Source organism: Mizuhopecten yessoensis, unplaced genomic scaffold, assembly GCF_002113885.1.
Source record: "Mizuhopecten yessoensis strain PY_sf001 unplaced genomic scaffold, ASM211388v2 scaffold10917, whole genome shotgun sequence".
In the NCBI taxonomy this organism is placed as follows: Eukaryota; Metazoa; Mollusca; class Bivalvia; order Pectinida; family Pectinidae; genus Mizuhopecten; species Mizuhopecten yessoensis.
The window spans coordinates 1,377,774-1,398,031 of record NW_018408786.1 but is presented as its reverse complement, the minus strand read 5'-3'; the positions used below and the strand labels follow the sequence as shown (position 1 = coordinate 1,398,031).

Sequence of the window (20,258 nt, the reverse complement as noted above, 5' to 3'; positions counted from 1 at the left end):
GTTAATTTAATGTGCTTTTGACTGTTTCAAGTTTTATTTTGTTGGGCTCACAGGGGGTAATCATCTCACTCCGGGTACAAACTACCTCCGATGTACGTAAAAATATAGACAGGAATCATGTTTGGGCAAAAGAAATTGGTTTGATTCAACACCAGACAATCAGTAAAAAATGTAATAATTTCTACATTAATATCATATTTAACCCTTTCACTTACTGTAGACCATAATGGACTCATCCATATCAATGCATGGTAGAGTCTACTCAAGTTACATAGGGTTGAAAGGGTTAAAACTAAAAACACTATATCAGTTTTGTTCAGGTTCTGAAGATATCACTCCACTTGTACGCGATCAAACTTCAAGGATTTTAGTTCAGTTATTAAACAAGTATTTAATCAAAATTGAGAGAGAGAAAAATGAGAAGAAGGAGGTGTAAAGAAACAGAGATTCTTTCTGATGGTAAGTCTGATTTTTTGTGGTTTAAATTAAAACATTAAGAAGGATGTTTCTAAGAAAAGTCTGTATTCTGTGTCTTTTCTTAAACGCTGAGGTAATGAATTTACTATATGACAGCTGACACTATCAGTTAACAGTTCTAAATATTTTGTTTGTTGAAAGATGAAATTTAACACGGAGTGGTTTTATTGGTGAAGAATGAAAATAGACAGGTACATTTTATTTATCTCAAAAATAGCTTATGTGACATTTTATGAGTCAGGAAAGTCTGTATCCTATTATAATTTGACCCCAGACAAATTTGAAACGAACAGGATATTTACAAAAAGTAAAATAATCACCCCAAGTGGTAATTGTGCGACACACCATCCTCCAATGACGTCAGCCCCTAGGGAGCCCCATGTACCTCCTGGTACCTGGGACGACACACCATCCTCCAATGACGTCAGCCCCTAGGGAGCCCCATGTACCTCCTGGTACTGGGACGATACAATCAAGGTCTTCAGTACACTAAATGTGTATATATATAAAGTATGTATATATATATCAGCTAGCTCTTTAAAGTTAGCGACATGGGAAGGTATTGGGTTTTGATGTAGAAAAACTGAAACAATATATACTCTCTTCCTTAGTGGAACAAAATGATCGACCCATGCCATCAGACCGACTTGTTTACGATGAAGAAGCTGACTGATTCTGGTAGCTACAGTTTTAAGTAAAGGGGAAATCTCACTGAGTCGTTTATTATATTCATCTGTGGGATTTTGAAGACAGAAAAGTCTGGAGAAACGTCCGACCTGTTCACAGGAAAAATATCAAAAAATCGTGATGGTCAAGGACACAAGATATCAACACTACTGGCCTAAAATCTCATTCCTCCCGTCCGTATCAGACGAGGTGAATTTTAAAGGACCTCACATTTGTAATACAGAGTAAGATTATATCTAAGTGTGTGGTAGAATTGCGTGTCCAATCTTTAATTTTGATATAGATGTCAAATAATTTAACCGTCAATCTGCAGTATCTCATAAATATTCATAGATGTTTTTGTTGAAGTTATTCATATGTATACCTATTAGCAGAGATCCCCAAGCTTTGTGTACGTGTTGCGTACGAAGTTTCGGTCCTCAAAGGAAGTTTTAAACGATGTGACAGAAAAAAAGCATTTCTACTGCCACGGGGAGGAATTCATTATTTATATTGAAATATACAAATTACAGTCTGTGTATTCAACAAGCCTGTGTAAGCATCCAAATTGTTAAACCTGAGTGATGGAACGGGAATATCTTTGTACGTACGTAACTCGTCTACCTGGAGAAGTGCGATAGATATATTACATTGTATACGGGTAACGCCTAATGCATAATCAAACTCTAGCCTGCCACAGAAAGGTTGCGTACCTCTATCTTTTCACCTGTGTATTGACATCAATAAGTGCGTGTGACGTCTGCATCAGGAGATGGAATAATAACTGTGTTTTTACCCACAGCCTATGAATACATTACACAGCCGTATCTGGATAAACTCCACTTCAGATCGCGGACTCTGATTGTAATGTAAAGGAGAAATAATGATTTGTTTACACCTTAAAGAACCGGTTGACGTATACATTTTGCTGAGTGACAAAAGCAGATCAACTTTGTCTTAATAGATAATGTACATTCATGATTCTGGCGTATTGAATTACGCATGCAGTGTATTGCCGTTCACAACATTTCGTTCCGACAATTTGGAAAAACTTTACATGAGGGAAATTGAGCTGTGGTGATTTGGAGTTTACTGATACTACTGTAGATATACAGATGAAAGTGTTTTTAATACGTAAAAGAAAGGCGAACGTGGATTGTTATTAACACTGAAGCGGATCTGCTCCCGTTTCTTTATAACCTCTATTGCCTATTCTGACTGGTGGTCGACTGTGGGACAAAATATACACATTTGTTGGAGGGATTGACTTTCACTCAGCAAGGTCTTACAAGTGTGTGTATTCGGTGTGCAAGCACGAGGAAAACTCAGACTTATATGCTGACTGTTTCATATCAAATACATATCATCTCAAATGCCAAAAGCTCATATGTGACTCGTCTTTGAAAAGAAATGAAAATCTCTTTATGAATCAATTTTGTCTGTGAGAGTTTGATATTTGGTACGGAGACTGGCAAGGGCTGACAAGCTGACGAGGAACAATTTACTCTGTTACCTGTAATTGATCGAGCTTTACCTGTGGTAATTTGACAGGTGACATTACTGTACGGTTGTTAATACTGTAGTTAATAATTTTATCGACTTTGGTGTCATCACCTATATATTACTTGTTTAGGACATGTGACCTGGAATTTAAGTGCAAAACTAAAATTCGACAAATTTCTAGAAACTGGTGAATTTTAAAGTATAGATTTTCAATAAAATATGCAGGTGACAGTTGTTCAGCAATATTGCCACTAAACAAATTGTAAGAGATCTTAGGATCAAGATGGTTTTCACACGGCTAGAGGATGAACGGAAGATAATCGAGGATGACCCGCAGCCCTCTGCCAGTAGAAAATGGTGAGTATGGCTGTAACGACCTTGAATTGTTGATTGGGTGAACAGTTTGAGTTAAGTTTACCCATTCATTTAGGAGAATTTGAGGCAGAACATTCATGTTTCTATATTTCTTGATGTATTTTGTCCATGAAGTTACATACATTTTGAGCTAAGTTTAGCCATTCATTTAGGAGAATTTGAGGCAGAACATTCATGTTTCTATATTTCTTGATATATTTTGTCCATGAAGTTACATACATTTTGAGCTAAGTTTAGCCATTCACTTAGGAGAATTTCAGGCAGAACATTCATGTTTCTATATTTCTTGATATATTTTGTCCATCATGTTACATACATGTGCCTGCCAAGTTCTTGGTAACGAAATGAACTTCATACACAGTCGAAATTGAGATCAGCCCTGCTTATTGCAGATCATTTCAGTATGTCAACTTTTCAAAGTCATCATTATCAGTGGTATGGTATTTGAACTATAAAAAAATGCCATTTCATATACTTGTTTGTGTTTTCAAAGGATTTTATTTAATATTCAAAGCTTAAAAAATATAATTTTGAAACAAATATCATCGTTTGGATAAGCAATGCAGATGTAAGAGATTCCAAAATATGCTACAATCTGTTCAGGTCGTGGAGGTCATCTGCAAATTGACCTTTGCAGGTGACTTAGCAGGTATAAAGTTTAATAGCAATTCAGATTCAGGTGTCAAAGTTCAGCTGTATTCTTCCAGGAACAAAATATGGGGGGGGGGGGGGGTATTTTCATACAACACCAGTTAATTGGCACAGCTAATCACTATAAGAAGGGCAGCTTGAAGTGTGGTGTTATTGTGTAATTTATGGAGAACAAAAATATGTTCAATATTTAGGGTTACACAATAAATTACATCTATTCAGTTAAGTGAGTACAATTAACTTATAACATGTGATGTCTGGTGGAACTTGACTCAGGGTGCAGTGCTAGGTTGCTCATATAGCTGGTTAGAGCATGTGATTAGATGTCTTGGGTTCGAATCCCAGTCTTGATGTTGTAATTTGTTTGCCTGTTACTATGACACTCAATTTAAAAAAATCATGGAAAATGATATATATAAAGGGTCCTGTGTCTGTCTTCTCGGCTGAAGACTTTGTTGTAGGAAGGAAGAGGGTATAGCAGGTACAGGGCTTATATGGTCAATTGGCAGTGATCTGGTAGAGTAGTTGGTTTGAATGACCAGAGTTCAGCATGTACCAGTCTGGCTATTTCTCATAGTTTCAGTATTCAGTAATGGACGCGATATATAACATGTTGTCAGCTCTGTATGGATTGAAGTATGTATTTGCAACTTCAAACTTTGTTCGTCCGTCAGGGCTCATTGAATGATCTAAGTGTCATACCCAGAAATGTCATATTACTAGGACATATTGAAGTATGACATTGATTCACCTTATAAACTTTGAAATCACTATCAATGACACTTATATACTGTATACATTTTGCCATTTTGCAAGAAGGTCACTATGACCTCACTGTGACCTATGACTTGACCTTTGACGTTAACTTTTGAAAAAGTTTGTCAGGGGCATATCTTCTGTACTATTCTACCTGAAGAAGCCAGATTTGGTTTTTCAAGGACATCTTGGGATGAGAGAGTGCAGAGTGCAAGAACTAGGTCACTGTGACCCATGACTTGACCTTTGACCTTAATTTCACTTTTGAAAATATTTGTCCGGGGCATATCTTCTATACTATTTCACCTTCAGTAACAAGATTTGGTGTACAATGACATCTAGGGATGGCCGAGTGCAAGAAGTAGGTCACTATGATCTCACTGTGACCTATGCTTTCTGACAAATGTGAACTGTTTGTTAAGTATAGAAATCATTGCTGGTGGGGGACTATGGGTTGCCTCGCAATACTTTAATTGCCTTGATTTTAATTCATCATGATTATTTTCCCATAAAAGTTACACAAAGCAACAGTTTTCTTTTCAGAAAAGATTTATCAAAGCTATATAGTTATCCAGGAAAAAAAAGTTTTGTAAGCGCAGTTAAAGGTTTTACAGTGGAACATGCATCCTTAATTATGTAAATAAGGAACACCCAGACTGTGTATCAATTTACTAATTAGGAAAGTGATTTTGATTACTCGTTAGTCATCCTCGTTATCACCTTGCTTCTGATGTAGTCGAGGTACTCTTGATGGTGATGGATTGGAAAGCTTCGTCATTTACGACAGAAATAAAACAAAGAAATGAATATGCCTGCTCATGACAGTACTATTCCGAGTGTATATATGATAATTTGTGTTGGCAGAGACTCGGGACATGTTCTGGGGACGGTGTCCTGTTAGGAATATTAATGTCTATAATGCTACAAATACAGATTGTGGGACAGTCTCAACAGAAGTACTTCTATCAATCATAGAAATTGATTGGTTCATGGTCATCACGAGGGCAGAAAAAAACTATTTATACAGAGCTGTATACATCGATCAATATCGAATGTTAAACACAATAGATCGTTTGATGCATATAAACACGAATATTATTAATTTGGAAATACATTGCAATTGAAATGTCAATTCATGTCAAATAATTATTTTTTAAACTTTGTCCAGGGCTGTGTTAATTTGTTGACAGTCTAATTAATTATATTGATTGTATTTCACATACAAACATATGACACTAAATTTGATGCAGATATAATCAATACTTCTACTTGATGTTGATGTTGCAAGAAGTATAAACAATATATGCTTATTTATTTTATGACCTGTTTGGATATCCGACAAAAATTGTTACTGATGCAGGGTGTCAAACCCAGGCCTAGGAGTACACATGTGACCACAGTTCAAACTCTGTCAAATGCTCTTGACCGCACAGCTGACCAGGCTGGTTAATTCTTACTTATCTTACATAACTCTAGTTTGACCTTTGAAAAGATCTATCAAGTTCTACACATAATTTAAACTTTGATCCTCTCATTAACTGTACAAGGTATTTGAGCTTTGATCCTCTCACTAACTATACAAGGTATTTGAGCTTTGATCCTCTCACTAACTATACAAGGTATTTGAGCTTTGGTATAACCACATTACACTATAAGTGGGTAAAAAAAGTCAGTATTATACCGTATTTGCCGTACTTAACACCCAGGCCACTTGGAAGGAAGGGGGTCATAAACATTATTGTGTCTGTTGCTGTAACATATGGTGACATAACTGTCCCACACATTCCCAGGGAGAGTTCAAAACTGTCTCCCCCCCCCCGCTTATATCATGTAATAAGTTCTCAAAAAAGGGGAGGAGTACTTATAACGAGAGGGGCGATAATTACAGCGAATACTGTAGGGGGGGTCAGGTTAGATTAGAAGGGGTGCTTATTACAGTGAATACTGTAGGGGGGGTTTAGATTAACGTCCAGGTTTTGCTGTGATCTTGATGACAAGTCCCAGATGTGTGTGACCTGCAGACAATAGTCTAACACAGACTTTGATGCAAGCCATATGATTCTGATCTTTCAGGTGATAATCGTCCTGTGGTATGTCAACTCACTATATATATACATAATTATGTACATACATAATCAAACACAGTAATACAGGTGTTTTTTTCCAATGCCTTTGGGTGTTAGAGTTGAGCTTGGTGCCATATCTGTGTCGTGGTTTGTGACTTATAGTCCTGTACTGGTTGAACTGAAGGGAAGGGAAATCCCTCTAGTCACATATTATGCTTAAAAAGCCGCTAAAAGCACATTTTGTTTTTGTTTAAAAATGTATATCTGACAGTTCAAAAAAGTGCAGTTGCATGAATAATTTACTGAAATATATTTCTCAATGTATTGCCATTGACAGACTCAACCCTTTCACCCCTAGGTAACTTTAGTAGACTCTACCGTGCATTGATCTGGATGAGTCCATTATGGTCTACAGTGGTGAAAGGGCTAAGGATGCAGGCTTTGTTACACTCAGACAAACGTCACTGTTCCAAAAGATTTCTGCACTATATATACCGGTACCCCAAAAACAATGTTTTGAAAAGGTGATTTGAACTTGGAAATGCACATGTCATGGGTTAGATATAAAAGGTACCCAAGAATGTGTAAAGGATGGATTATACATTAAGTGTCAAAGTCGCCTTACTCACAGGGACTAGCCTCGTCTGTCAATACACATAAAATATTATATTATATATTATAGGTGTATTGACAGGCGAGGCTTAAGAACCTGTGCCTTACTAGCTTGGGTAGAGTTCTTCTACAAAAGTATGAACTCATCAATAATGCATTTTGAAAAACAATAAGGAAGATAGCTAAAACAAATATTGGGTGTGTTATGTATAACATTGTATGCAACCTTTAAACAGTGAAATGTAAAACTGTTGTTGTTGACGACCTCTGAAAGTGCAATGAACGTCACGTTTCAGTCTAATGATCTCAGCCAACCGTGACCGTATCATCAAGTTAAATGGTGCAGAGTAATGTTAAAAAAAAAGTTACATGGTACATCGTGGCAGGAGATAGTCCCAGGTTGTTGTCGCGTATGTCTGTGATCAGATACAGATAAGATAAAGATGACAAACACAGATCTTACGTCATCTACTGACCTGAAGGGGTTTTATCCTTTATAATCTGATGTCTTTTCTTATCTGTATTTCATAGCGACTATTTCAAATACATGTATGGCGTTGCTATGAATTTTCACTTTATCTATGAGCTTTTTCAGTATCGGCCAAAGATTCAACCCATGTACTGCTACCTATTGGTACAGTTGGGTGGACTTGAGCAATACATTATGTAACTGCAAAATATCTAGTGCATTCACCGTCGGTAGAAGTGCAATGTACTTATAACTCCACAGCATACTGTCCTACTGTTTAGTATAGGGGAATGTTTCACTAGTGATATCACAAACTCATTCTTTCTTAGTTGATCAGTAACATGGCGGTGACATACCTATACAAATTAATAAAATAATAAGATTCACTAAAAATTGATAATGACATGATTGAAATCACAGCTTTTCAGTAGGAGATATCTCTGATTAAAGTGTGTGGTCGCCCATTCAGAATTTAAATAGGTGACGTATCCGGAATTGGTGATATCACCAAGAGGTGCATGGTCCAATACTCGGTTAATAAGAAAATGGACCTGCTATGTCTCCGCAATATCAAGATTGTAACAGGCAACCAGATTATATGGATTCCCCTGTCGAATCTGGAGTCTCCTTGGGGACAGAGTAGACCAGCTGTCCCTATTTCAGCACATGGGACCTGGACTTTTTCTGTCCTACCTGCTCCTTTGGGACCTGGACTTTTTCTGTCCTACCTGCTCCTTTGGGACCTGGACTTTTTCTGTCCTACCTGCTCCTTTGGGACCTGGACTTTTTCTGTCCTACCTGCTCCTTTGGGACCTGGACTTTTTCTGTCCTACCTGCTCCTTTGGGACCTGGACTTTTTCTGTCCTACCTGCTCCTTTGGGACCTGGACTTTTTCTGTCCTACCTGCTCCTTTGGGACCTGGACTTTTTCTGTCCTACCTGCTCTTTCTTTCCAGCAGTATCTCCTAAGTCATACCCCTGGTCATAGCCTGGTGTCAGATTATTATGACCTCAGGTAAGATTGTCATGCTGTCATATCAAGATTATGACATTTCAGTGAGATTCAACTTTAACTCATTCACCCCTGAAATTTCATACTGAACTATTCGAACCTATGAATTGGAAGAGTTCAAATGTGTCTTCAGGGATGAATGAGTTAAAATGATCGTTTATTGGCCCTGTCATCTGTGGACAATGTCTTCATGTAACCTTATATATGTTAGGAAGACCCTTTACCCAAAGAAACCGAAAACCAAACCTAAAGAACCAAATGCATACATTTGATGACTTTAGAACAAATTTCCTCTCCTACAGTGGTAGGGATATTGAGGTTTTGGTAAAGAGATTTTCATTGCAAGCATTCTTTTACCTGAATCAGCAAAATGAATTTGCTTATATATAATATTAAGACTACACTTCTTATAATAAATTATCATTGATCCAATGCTTTCTAAACAGAAGAAACTCACTTATTTGATGTTAATAGACTCATTTCAATAAATACTGAATTTCTAAAATCTCAACCAATTGTATAGAGATTCTGATTGTTTAGAGGGAGTTTTAGTTTTTAGGTAAAATAAAGGTGGATTTTCTACGAAATAGGGAAATATCATGCGTATGCAAATCCAGAGATTAAAAAAAAAGTAAAATGGCTGCCATATATATCCCATTATTCTATATCGCACCCTTGATGAGCTCTGTTGTGGTTGACTAATGTTATGGTATATTAATACAAAATTACTCACATGTAACCTTAAGTATATCTAAATCAGGGACAAAATAAGTGTCATATGAGCCAGGGTAGAGGGGGCGTCATTATCCTGTCATTTTCTGTTCCGTGGTTTTATGTCCGTTACAACATACATGTATTAATCTGTCAGCTAAATGTCAGGCGGTGTTTATTTTTCCATGAGGCGTTTCTCTAAGGTTGCAGTTTTATTAGATATGCATGTAGATATGTTACCATGGTAATTTTTTTTTAATTTTATGCCCCTGCAACATTTTGGTGGGGGGGGGGGGCAGTTATAGTTAACCCTTTCACCACTGTAGACCATAATGGACCCCTCCATACCAATGCATGGTAGAGTCTACTAAAGTTACATAGGGCTGAAAGGGTTAATTAACACAGTCTCTCCAGCAACAAAAAAAATTCCTAACAGATTTTGAGCAAAATTTATACAAGGGTCAAATATCAAGCAAACCTGGAATGAGTTTGGAATTTCATGGTTCCAGGGTCACTTCTTACTATTTAAAGAAAAACAGCATCCAATTCAGTGATGCCACATACTTAAGCTACTTCATTTCTTAACGAAAATATATATACAAATGCCACATATGCAAAAATGTCTTGACGAGGTCATATTTCAGGGTGCCTAGGTCAAGTCGAAAAATATTTATAGAAAATTTTCAAACATGACTGAAAATAAGTTTACAAGGCTGAGAAATATGTTGATTGTGTTATAGACATTTTCTAGTGTTTAAGGTGTTTAATGAGACTGTGATGTCAATTACTATAGGATACCTCAGTAAATTTCTCAGTTTCAGTAACCTGATCTGAATTTGATTAAATTTCACTTGAGAGTAATTCAAAAAAGATTAATTTACAGCTAGGGTTAACTCTCAAAATTCTGCTGATATTGCATATTTTTTCAAGATTTGTCAAAAGCAATAAAAAAACATTTATTAAACGAAAAAGTTCAAAATAAAAATCCATATTGTGATATTTTCATTCTTAAATTATTTTAGAAAGTTCAAAATTGAGTACCACTACATGTAGTGTGATGTCAGTGTGCTGGCCCTAGGCTGGGTCGGTAAGTAAGATCTTATCCTGAACCAGTACCACTATACAACTGTATACACATATGTACACAAACCCTGGCCCCCAAGTACATGTGTACCAGGCTGTGACACGTTGCAGTCTGTCAAGTTGTGGTGTGAAACTTTGGAAACTCGACATCTGGGGAAGTCAGCAGAAAATCTCCCTAATAGGCAAAAATATTTTCTGGGACCATGATTTTGTGACAGATTATTCTCATGATGTGTGTTGCCAAGGTATATTTGCTGTGTTAAAGGATTACTTGGGGTGTCACGTCGGCCATGGGCCGGATTTACATTCTGGGTAGATCTACCTGGAGTGTGGATGTATAACAGAATGTTTATATATACCTGTTTGTGAATTGTGTCTGTTCGATGAACCCGAAACAGGTCTGGAAAGTGGAATTATTCCTGTGTCACGATTTCATGTAAATCATTCACTGGATATTGTTATTTTTTTGTGTCATGATTCGTAAGTTTCAAACTGGGACTTTTTTTTCCTGCAGTGTTATTGTTGAAATATATTTCGAAATCCATTTTGAGGAAGTGAAATTGTTGTCACTGCTGTGAGCCTGAAATTAATTGCCAACAGGTAAAATATAAACGAGGACAGATGTCTTGTCAGTTCACGTAAACATCAATCTTTCACCGATTCCCTGACGACAGGTATTTAGCTAGAAACAAGGGACTGTGTCAGTATCCATTGTTATTTAAGGTCAAGGTTCAGTTTGAGGTCAATTATAGTATATCAGTTACCTGTCATTTAAACCCTTTCTTTAAATAAGACAGTGTCTAGTATTGTCCCTTGTCAAAATACTTCAGGTTAGTTCATAAAATTGTCATGAAAAAACAACTATAGTTAATAAGATGTCGAGTAATATTTTGTGTAATTAATGTATATGTAAATTAAATCTGTAAATGAGGTTAATTGCTAATGTTAACGAGTACATACCTATAGGCATATGTATATACTGCATATAAATTTGAACATCTAAAGGAATTCTAAATCTATCACACTGTTATTACAACTTGTCATGCTAGATCTGATAGTGTAAACTTGTCTAAGTTAAGTGTTTAAAGTAAGTCAATCTTCGTACACTCTGAGTGAAAACTATCTAAATAAATCTTAGGGATTACAGTTATCTGTATACTCCACCACTTCTAATCTTTGTATAGGATGTTGTTTGGGCGGATTTAGACTTAAGTACAGCCAGGAATTTTTTGTCAGGTGATTTGTTTAACAGTTTGGAATTCTTCAAAGAATTTCTCATGTAAACTTGCTTGCTCAGATAAAAATTCGTTTGAAATTTAAGATTTATACGATAGTGACCAGACCAGCTGTTTTACCTAGAAATACAGGTTTGCTTTGTGTTAGGTTTAAATAAATTGATTTAAACAATTTTATATCTCAAAGAATTTTCATGGAAAAACATGAATAAAAATTAAAATCATTTATATAATATCATATGTGGTTATTTTTAACTCCTTTTGAATAAAACTATATCAACATTTTTACCTGGAAATACTGGTTTGCTTTGTGATATACCAGACATAGATAAATAAATTTTACATCTTGATAAATTTCTATTGAATAGCAAAAAATTCAAATCATTTATATGAAGTCATGTGTAGTTTAATTTAAGCTCCTTACGCAAAAGCTATATCAGCTTTTGAAGAAAGTCAACGTGATTTTGATTTTTTTTTTTCAAATTGAATGTCTGTGGTTTGTTGATAAATATATTTGTTGTCTTTACAATCCACAGTGTACTTTAGATAACACGCAATACTGAAAATATCCTATTGACGTCAATGTTTCTGTTTGAGCAATTAGCGTTGATTGTTTTTATTTAGTGGTTTTCCAGGAAACGTGTCACAATCAGTAACTGTCATCTGTCAAAATCACATGAATGAAACAATATTTTTTTTTTCATTATTTCCTATTTCTACTGAACGACAATTTTTAAGGGAGGATTTCTTTTGTACCGTAATATATCTTAAAAAACGACTACAGATGTGCTTAATTTAGCATTAGGTTGGTTCTGGTATGTAGTTCAAAGCTTACCTGTATTAACCCTTTCACCACTGTAGACCAATATGGACTCATCCAGATCAATGCATAGCATAGTCTACTAAAGTTACATAGGGTTGAAAGGGTTAAATTACCTGACAGAGGTACCTGTATACATAGATAGATTTTGTAGGTACACGGGCCAGGGGTTATGTTTTATTTGTTGACTTTGGAACATGATCCTTTAATATCGTTGATCCAGATTGAGGTTGAAGGTCATTATACATATTGTGTGCAGTTATTGTAATAGTATTATTTATCCAATTTAGAAATATATGTACTCATAAACATATTAGTACAAGATTAATTGTAATAGTTTCCTACCTGTTGTTGCAGACATAGTTGATTGGTAATTCATTATTGCTGGTCACTGCAGTATATTATACTAACGAGTTTTCGATCTACCTGTACATATATAGGTGTAGACAGGTGAAACAAGGTAAATACACCTGTATATACATATGTCAGAGGATAGTCTGAATGATACTCATAGGATTGGCAAATTCAGTTTTTACCTGTTCTATGTGTAATTTATAGGTAACGTTCATATGAAATCTACCTGGAGTTTGTGATTAGCTAACGGAGATTATCACTGACGACAGATCAGAATCGAGACTCACTGCAACTAGTGCTAATTGTCTGCATGTCTAAAACAAGGATATTTGGTAGTACTACTACTACTCAGTGGTTCTCAATTCAAGAGTTTGACCAACTCTACTGAGGTCAGTTGTGGTCAAGGTGGTCAAGGTGCACCCTTGTGATCTGATGAGGTCACTCACTCAGTCACATACTGATTAGAGCACCTCTATCTCTGTTGACACCGTCAGTAGTTACAAATCATCATGTTGTAATATATACATTCCTAGAACCAGACTGTGTAGATCTAGACCATATACCTGAAATCTGTCGTCAACTTTCTGGATATATACTTGCAGTGGTTCACCAAAGGATATAACCGGTCCAGAATATTTGGATAAATTTTGCCAGAGACTTTTTATTAGAATTGATTGGAACATCTCCAACTACTGGTATACTACTTCCTGACCAACGAGAATTGTACTCCTACAGCACTGAGCTACATTTTGTGTGATTTGACACCTGAATTAGTAAATTGCAGTCTGCCTTCCGGCTATTGTGTTTGATTGTAACCTCTGCCCATTGATATATAATTGCTTGACCCTTACCTGGGACATTATATAAACAAGCGGTGAGCACCAAGCTAATTAGCCATGGTTGACACCAGTACTGCCACTGTTAAGGTGGCGAGGGATTACTTTAAGAGTAGTCAGAGTACCGTCCTTATTCCAAACAGGGAATTCGGCAAGAGGAAGTTTATACATGTGGGCATCAACAAACAGCCGAGCAGCCGCCTAATCCGGTCATCCCCGGAGCCTGCGGACCTCCCGTCCCCACCCCTCAGTCTACTGACCGAACCTACCAACCCGACGAGCTTCGGAGGAAACATGAGGGCAGGTGAGTGAAATAACTATGTAGTGTTAAATTAAGGTCTTCGTGTGTCATAATCTTGTTATGAAAATGTTTTTTTGCAGCAATGACTAGTTTTGATTATCAAAGTATTGTTTTGTCAAAAGTCTTGTTACGACAAAGTCATGTTTTTTATCGATCATAGTTGTGATCATAAAAAATGGTGAGATAAACAGGATATTTTATCAATCTGATGTCACTGGTGGATGGTGGTACTTCACTGTGGTACTCACCGGTGGTATTTCACTTTGGTGTTTGGCATGGTATTTCAGAAGTGGTATTTCTCCGGATATATTTTAATGTTGGTATTTCATTGGTAGTATTTAACAAACAGTATTTCACTAGTGGTATTTCAGAGACGATATTTCAATGATCGTAAGCGTGTCATCTGGTTAACAATATTTTTCAATGGTGGTATTTAAGAAAAAGGTAGAATATCTTTGGTAACAGATAATTAATTGTTTCCATTTGTGTTTTAATGTCAAATATGGGTACCTAGAGTATTGGGGAACAATATTTCCTGGTAATCATATCATCATTTATTGACAAAAATATTAGTGCTTTGTGCATTAGAAGTTGCTTAATAATTAGGTTAACCATTAGTAAGTGCTTACAGGTAATGCTTATAGTTTAAAGTTGTGTTGTGGTGTGTTTACGAATTCTGTTTACACGCTATAATGTGTTGTATTTAACGTATAGTTACTCTACTCGTAATTATACTGTTACAAGACTATATACATGTACCAGGTATGACCTTGTGACATTTCAATCCAATCAGTACTATAATGCCCTGTCTACTTCCTTCAGAAGACACGAATATATAACTTGTAATATCAAAAGGTGAATGGGCATTATATTACCGGGCTTCAAAATGTCAAATTGTCACAACCAGTCAGATTGAAGTTGTCCGATAATGCCAGTAATATTTACATATCCCCGGAATAATTATTTTCATATTCGGATTTGTGTTTTTCAGCACTAATAAGCTTTCAGTTCAAAGTCATTAATTAGCGTATAGTTGTTCAAATAATGTGCAACTGTTTTATGAACGCTCCTTAAAAGGTTCACTTCCGTAACATCCACCTTTTTATTCTACATATACTGTATTTGATGTAATTAGCGCCCCCTCCCCCTATTTCGGGGGGGGGGGGGGGGGGTGATATTATAAATTTAGGTAAATCATCAGACCTGACCAGAACTGGTCTATAATTTACAGTACTTAACACTATTAAGTAGAGATTTAAGACTGGTGATCATGACTGGATTAGAACAGAGAGGATGAAAAATTGACATCCAGACCTCTAGCTACCCTAAAATGTCCTTCTGTTATACTGCAGCAATGCAGGAAGTTTCACCACTTGTTCTGATATAACTACCATTTTATTATCCTAATAAGTGCCCCCATTTAATCTAAGTTTTAAGTGCCTTGGGTACTAATTACGGCGAATATGGTATATTACAAATAACACCCATTGGATACACAAAGGGTCTGTGGCATCCAATGGTTAACTATAACCTTTGGAACATCATAATAATAATAGTGACAATCTGGCCATGGCATTCACATCATTGTGAATGCCAACTGAATTTGGTAGGGTAATACACTTAAGTGTGGTTATGCTATGCAGTGTTCAATGTATCACATATAATAGTGTTGTTTTTTATTAAAACCTAAGTGTTCATTCAAATTAAGTAAATTTCACATGGAAAAAAATGTTAAGTGACTTTATGAGACTACAATCAGTTAGAGTTGATGACTATGTAAAAGAAAACATGTAAACAATAACCAATTATCAATATTACCAATCCCAGTGTCTACTCAATAATACAGCAATAGTTTTATCGTGTAGATCTGAATTTTATTCAGATGAACTTATGGTGAACTATTTCATTTACAGCATTTTCCTTTTTTTTCATTTTAATTTTCAAAGTTAGGTAAATCATCTGATAAACAGAATCTAAAACTTGCTCCCATTACATCTGACTGTTTTGAAGCTGATTGAAGCTGATTGAAGCTTGTTGTATGGTAAACAGAATCTAAAACTTGCTCCCATTACATCTGACTGTTTTGAAGCTGATTGAAGCTTGTTGTATGATAAACATAATCTAAAACTTGTTCTTATAACATTGGACTTTTATGAAGATTGTTGAAACTTATTCAAAATTTGTTTCCAAACTTGTTCCAATTACATCTTACTGTTTTGAAGCTGGTTGAACGCTTGCTACAAGATAAACAGAATCTCAAACTAGTTCCCATTACCTCTGACTTTGATGGAATTTGTTTAGCTTATACATTATACAATAAACAAAATCTCATCGTTCCCATAACATCTGACTTTTATGGAATCGGTTGAAGTTTGTTTTGTCAGAAGGTGATGGGAACTCGATTGAGATTCAAGCAGTGTAGAACATGTTTGTCAGTTTATGTAAGATTATTTAAAGTTTAATAAACTCTGTCTGTCTCTGGTGAGAAAAGCACCAGTTGGTGTGTCAGCTACACACTGTCTCTATATATATAACACCTGTTGCTTCAAGGACAAATGGGTGATTACACTCCCACGATACATCTTAAAATATGTCTATAGCGCTGCACACTTGTAAACATCACTGAAAATAAATGTGCAGTTCAAAATACGGACCTGTAGCTTTTAAACATGGTCATGGTTAGTTAGTGTTATTTCAAACATAGCCCTCACGTAGTGCAATTCATATTAAAATGTAATGTAAACTAGTCAGTTTGAACAGTCAGGTTTGTTAATAATGACAGTCAGATAGTCCTAATAAACTATACTAGTTAACTACAGGTTATTTCTCGATTCCTGATATCATATTAGCCCTAGTAAATTGTTGTTTCTCTTTTCCTGTTACTGTATTTGTCTTAATAAACTACATGTTGTTTCTCTATATCCCTGTTACCATATCAGTTCTAATAAACTACATGTTGTTTCTCTATATCCCTGTTACCAAATTAGTTCTAATAAACAACATGTTGTTTCTCTATATCCCTGTTACCATATTAGTTCTAATAAACTACAGGTTGTTTCTCTATATCCCTGTTACCAAATTGGTTCCAATAAACTACATGTTGTTTCTCTATATCCCTGTTACCAAATTAGATCTAATAAACTACATGTTGTTTCTCTATATCCCTGTTACCAAATTGGTTCCAATAAACTACATGTTGTTTCTCTATATCCCTGTTACCAAATTAGATCTAATAAACAACAGGTTGTTTCTCTATCCCTGTTACCATATTAGTTCTAATAAACAACATGTTGTTTCTCTATATCCCTGTTACCAAATTAGTTCCAATAAACAACAGGTTGTTTCTCTATTCCTGTAACCCTATTAGTTTCAATAAACTATATGTTGTGTCTCTATTCCTATTACCATATTAGTTCCAATAAACTACCAGTTGTTTCTCTACTCCTGTTACCTTATGATACCTGATAAGTGCACTTGTCCTAATATGAAGTTTTTATCATACACTGAAGCTGATTTGATGTGTAAATGATTTAAGATATGCAACGTGTTCAATAAAGCAGTCTATTAAACCTGAATATTACCCAGTGTGATGTTATTTTTACAATGATGTGTGGCTAGAAGACAAAAATGTTGCTTCGACATTATACCCTCTGCATTTTTAGTCAAATTGCCTTTAATGTCTTAAAATTTCTCAAGTCATTTTCTGATGTATATGTGATGGAATGTTCTCCATCTGTGGCAGATCTTAATAAAACTCACTGAAAATTGTTATATAAAATTCATAGTTAATGGGAAATTAACTGATACCTGCTATATCTTTCTTGATTCGGCTGAAACTTGCAGGTGTATAAGCCCCTTATGTCTTAATATACTTAACATGTCTTTAAAATGGATTTTTGGTGTCTGTATAAGCAATGTCTGTCTGATAGATCAGAGGAACCACTATGTCCTAACCACTTAATCAAATACGGTTTGACATATTGAGATGAAACATGTTAATCATATGTGTTTGTGTTTCAGCTAACAAACAGTGGGTACATCCCCCAGAAACTCTACTGAGGGGACACATTGTCTACAATGTCAAGGTACGCACATCAACCCCTCCCCATCCCCATCTATAACCTCTAACCCCTCCCCATCCCCTTCTATAACCTCTAACCCCTCCCAATCCCTACCTATAACATCTAACCCCTCCCCATCCTCATCCCCACCCTTAAACCCATCCCCAGAAACACTACTGAGGGTAAATATTATGTCTACAATGTCAAGCTATTTACATTGACCCTTTGAACTCACCACCAAACTCAACCTTACAAGAGTCCTGATATGGGGACAGGTTGTGTAATGGTCAAGATAAATACAACAACCCCAGCCCTCAACCCCCATTGCCACCCCCAGACCCTGGAGATTCTGTTAAGGGATTACACCATGTTTGATGTCAAAGAAGGTACCTAGCCTATAGATGCCATAGTTCTAACTTTGGATATCCACATGTAGCTGTATATATGATGCCATGTAATTCATTTTTGGCAATATTATTACCGTAGCTATTACCAGATTGTATAGGTACAATTACATGTATATCTTACATTCATCTTTCTAACATGATTGATACATTGAAATAAACATTCTAAGAATTGAAATAACAATAGGAAATAAAAACATGCTTTTTATGTAACAATGATGCTAGAATATAAACACATGTATAGCAATGAGAATCATTTCAAACAGAATCTAAATACATTTATATGAAATTAATGTAGAAATGTTTTTTGCTATCAAGTTCTGATTTTTTTCACTATGGCCTATATCTGATCTCTGCAGAAGGAAACCAGATTCTATTCTTGTGATAGAACTCCTTACGTGGCAGAATGTGCTGGAATATTGCCCAACGTGTAATGGTAGTGATTGCATGGTACCATATCATAGATCATCCATATTTCAATAAAAAACAATAAATGTGTTTAAAACTCGAGTAAAAATCAATGACATGTATTGTGTTAGGTTCTGGTAACATGCACTGGTATCTAAATGGTCCTGTTACATGTGTTTGTTCGCTTTGTAGTTTTTGGGCGAGAGCGAAGTGGAAAACCCCAAAGGAACAGAAGTTGTAAAAGATGCCATCAGGAAACGAAAGGTAGGGTTGGCGCGACCATTACAGGAAACAAATGCTGATCTTCCCCAAAGATTGCTTATCTTTTCCTGTGATGGAATGTCGGAGCCCAGGGACCCGTGTTCAGAGCTCTGTTTGTTTTTTTAACAAAGAAAACTAGAAGCTGTTTTAAATCCAGAAACATCCTGATTTTATTATGATTTTCATTATATTACAAAATTTGTCGTAGATTTTATTTTGCAAACGTTTTGAGGCTGATCAGATTTGCAACAACCTGTTGAAAATGTTTCAAAAATATCAAATTCCATCTTTTTCTAATCTGAATTTCTTGTGATGAAGAATTTGTATTCAGATTGAAGTTTGGTTCAAGGTGTAGAGAAGAAAAGGGCAAACTAAGTATAAGAGTCAATCGCAACAAGTTCGGGATAAGTTTAGATCTATTATTAGGTAGTAATGAAATAATAATAGGTAATACCTAATAATAACACTTATCTTATCCCAAACCTGTAGCAATTGATTCAGATTGAAGTTTGGTATGATGCAATACTTTTCAACTCGAAAAAAAAATACGATCAGCATTTCAATTCCTAATTAAAGTTTCTTTATTAAAGTACAATTTTGTGTATAACATTTGGCAAAGTGTTCAGACAGCATAAGAAACCCCTGCAGTCTGTAAAGTTTCTTTATGACACACGAGAACAGATAGCTTTGTGCCCTGAACTTTATGGGGCCAGCGGTCACAAAGACAATGCATAGCATTTCCCCCGAAGCGATTTGAAGATTTCTTGTGATAAAACTTGTGTTATATATTTTTGCAACATATTCCAGAACCGCACCATTACCCAAAGGACTAGAAGCTCCATACCTGGTATAAAGAATCCCACATGCTAGTCAATATGGCTCATTGTCCTCCGGGGCGATTAATTCCATACATGTAGCCTGTCATGTTTTGTCTCACCTTTGATAGAAGTTAAACATTCTAAAATATGTAAACCTTCATCAATTTAGAATTTTTTATCTGTTTCTTTTCTGTCTTGTCTGTTTGTTGTGTCTCAATTGACATCTCTGGTTAGCCACTTGTGCAAATATTGAACTTGGGGACATTTCATACAGATGTTCCCCGAAAAGTAATGGTTGCGAGTATCATGTTTATATAGCTGAGTTTTTTCAAGATAATTAAGTTTTTAGGTGTCTGTTCAGAATTTATAAATTAACTACA

General features: G+C 35.7%; 1 protein-coding gene across 7 annotated transcripts in view; it reads left to right on the top strand.

Annotated features, from left to right (window-relative positions):
• LOC110463586 (PTB domain-containing engulfment adapter protein 1-like) overlaps positions 1-20,258 on the top strand; it is a 45,854-nt gene that overhangs the window by 11,977 nt on the left and 13,619 nt on the right. For 4 of the 7 annotated variants that reach the window (XM_021518306.1, XM_021518307.1, XM_021518308.1 and 1 more), the window contains exons 1-4: positions 1,001-3,003; positions 13,769-13,929; positions 17,947-18,011; positions 18,992-19,063. In XM_021518306.1, coding sequence (XP_021373981.1) covers positions 2,930-3,003; positions 13,769-13,929; positions 17,947-18,011; positions 18,992-19,063 — 372 coding nt within the window. In that variant the 5' untranslated portion in view covers positions 1,001-2,929. Of the gene's footprint in view, positions 1-1,000; positions 3,004-13,768; positions 13,930-17,946; positions 18,012-18,991; positions 19,064-20,258 lie in introns of those variants that run through there. The other 3 variants (XM_021518309.1, XM_021518304.1, XM_021518310.1) reach the window with 2 other exon arrangements.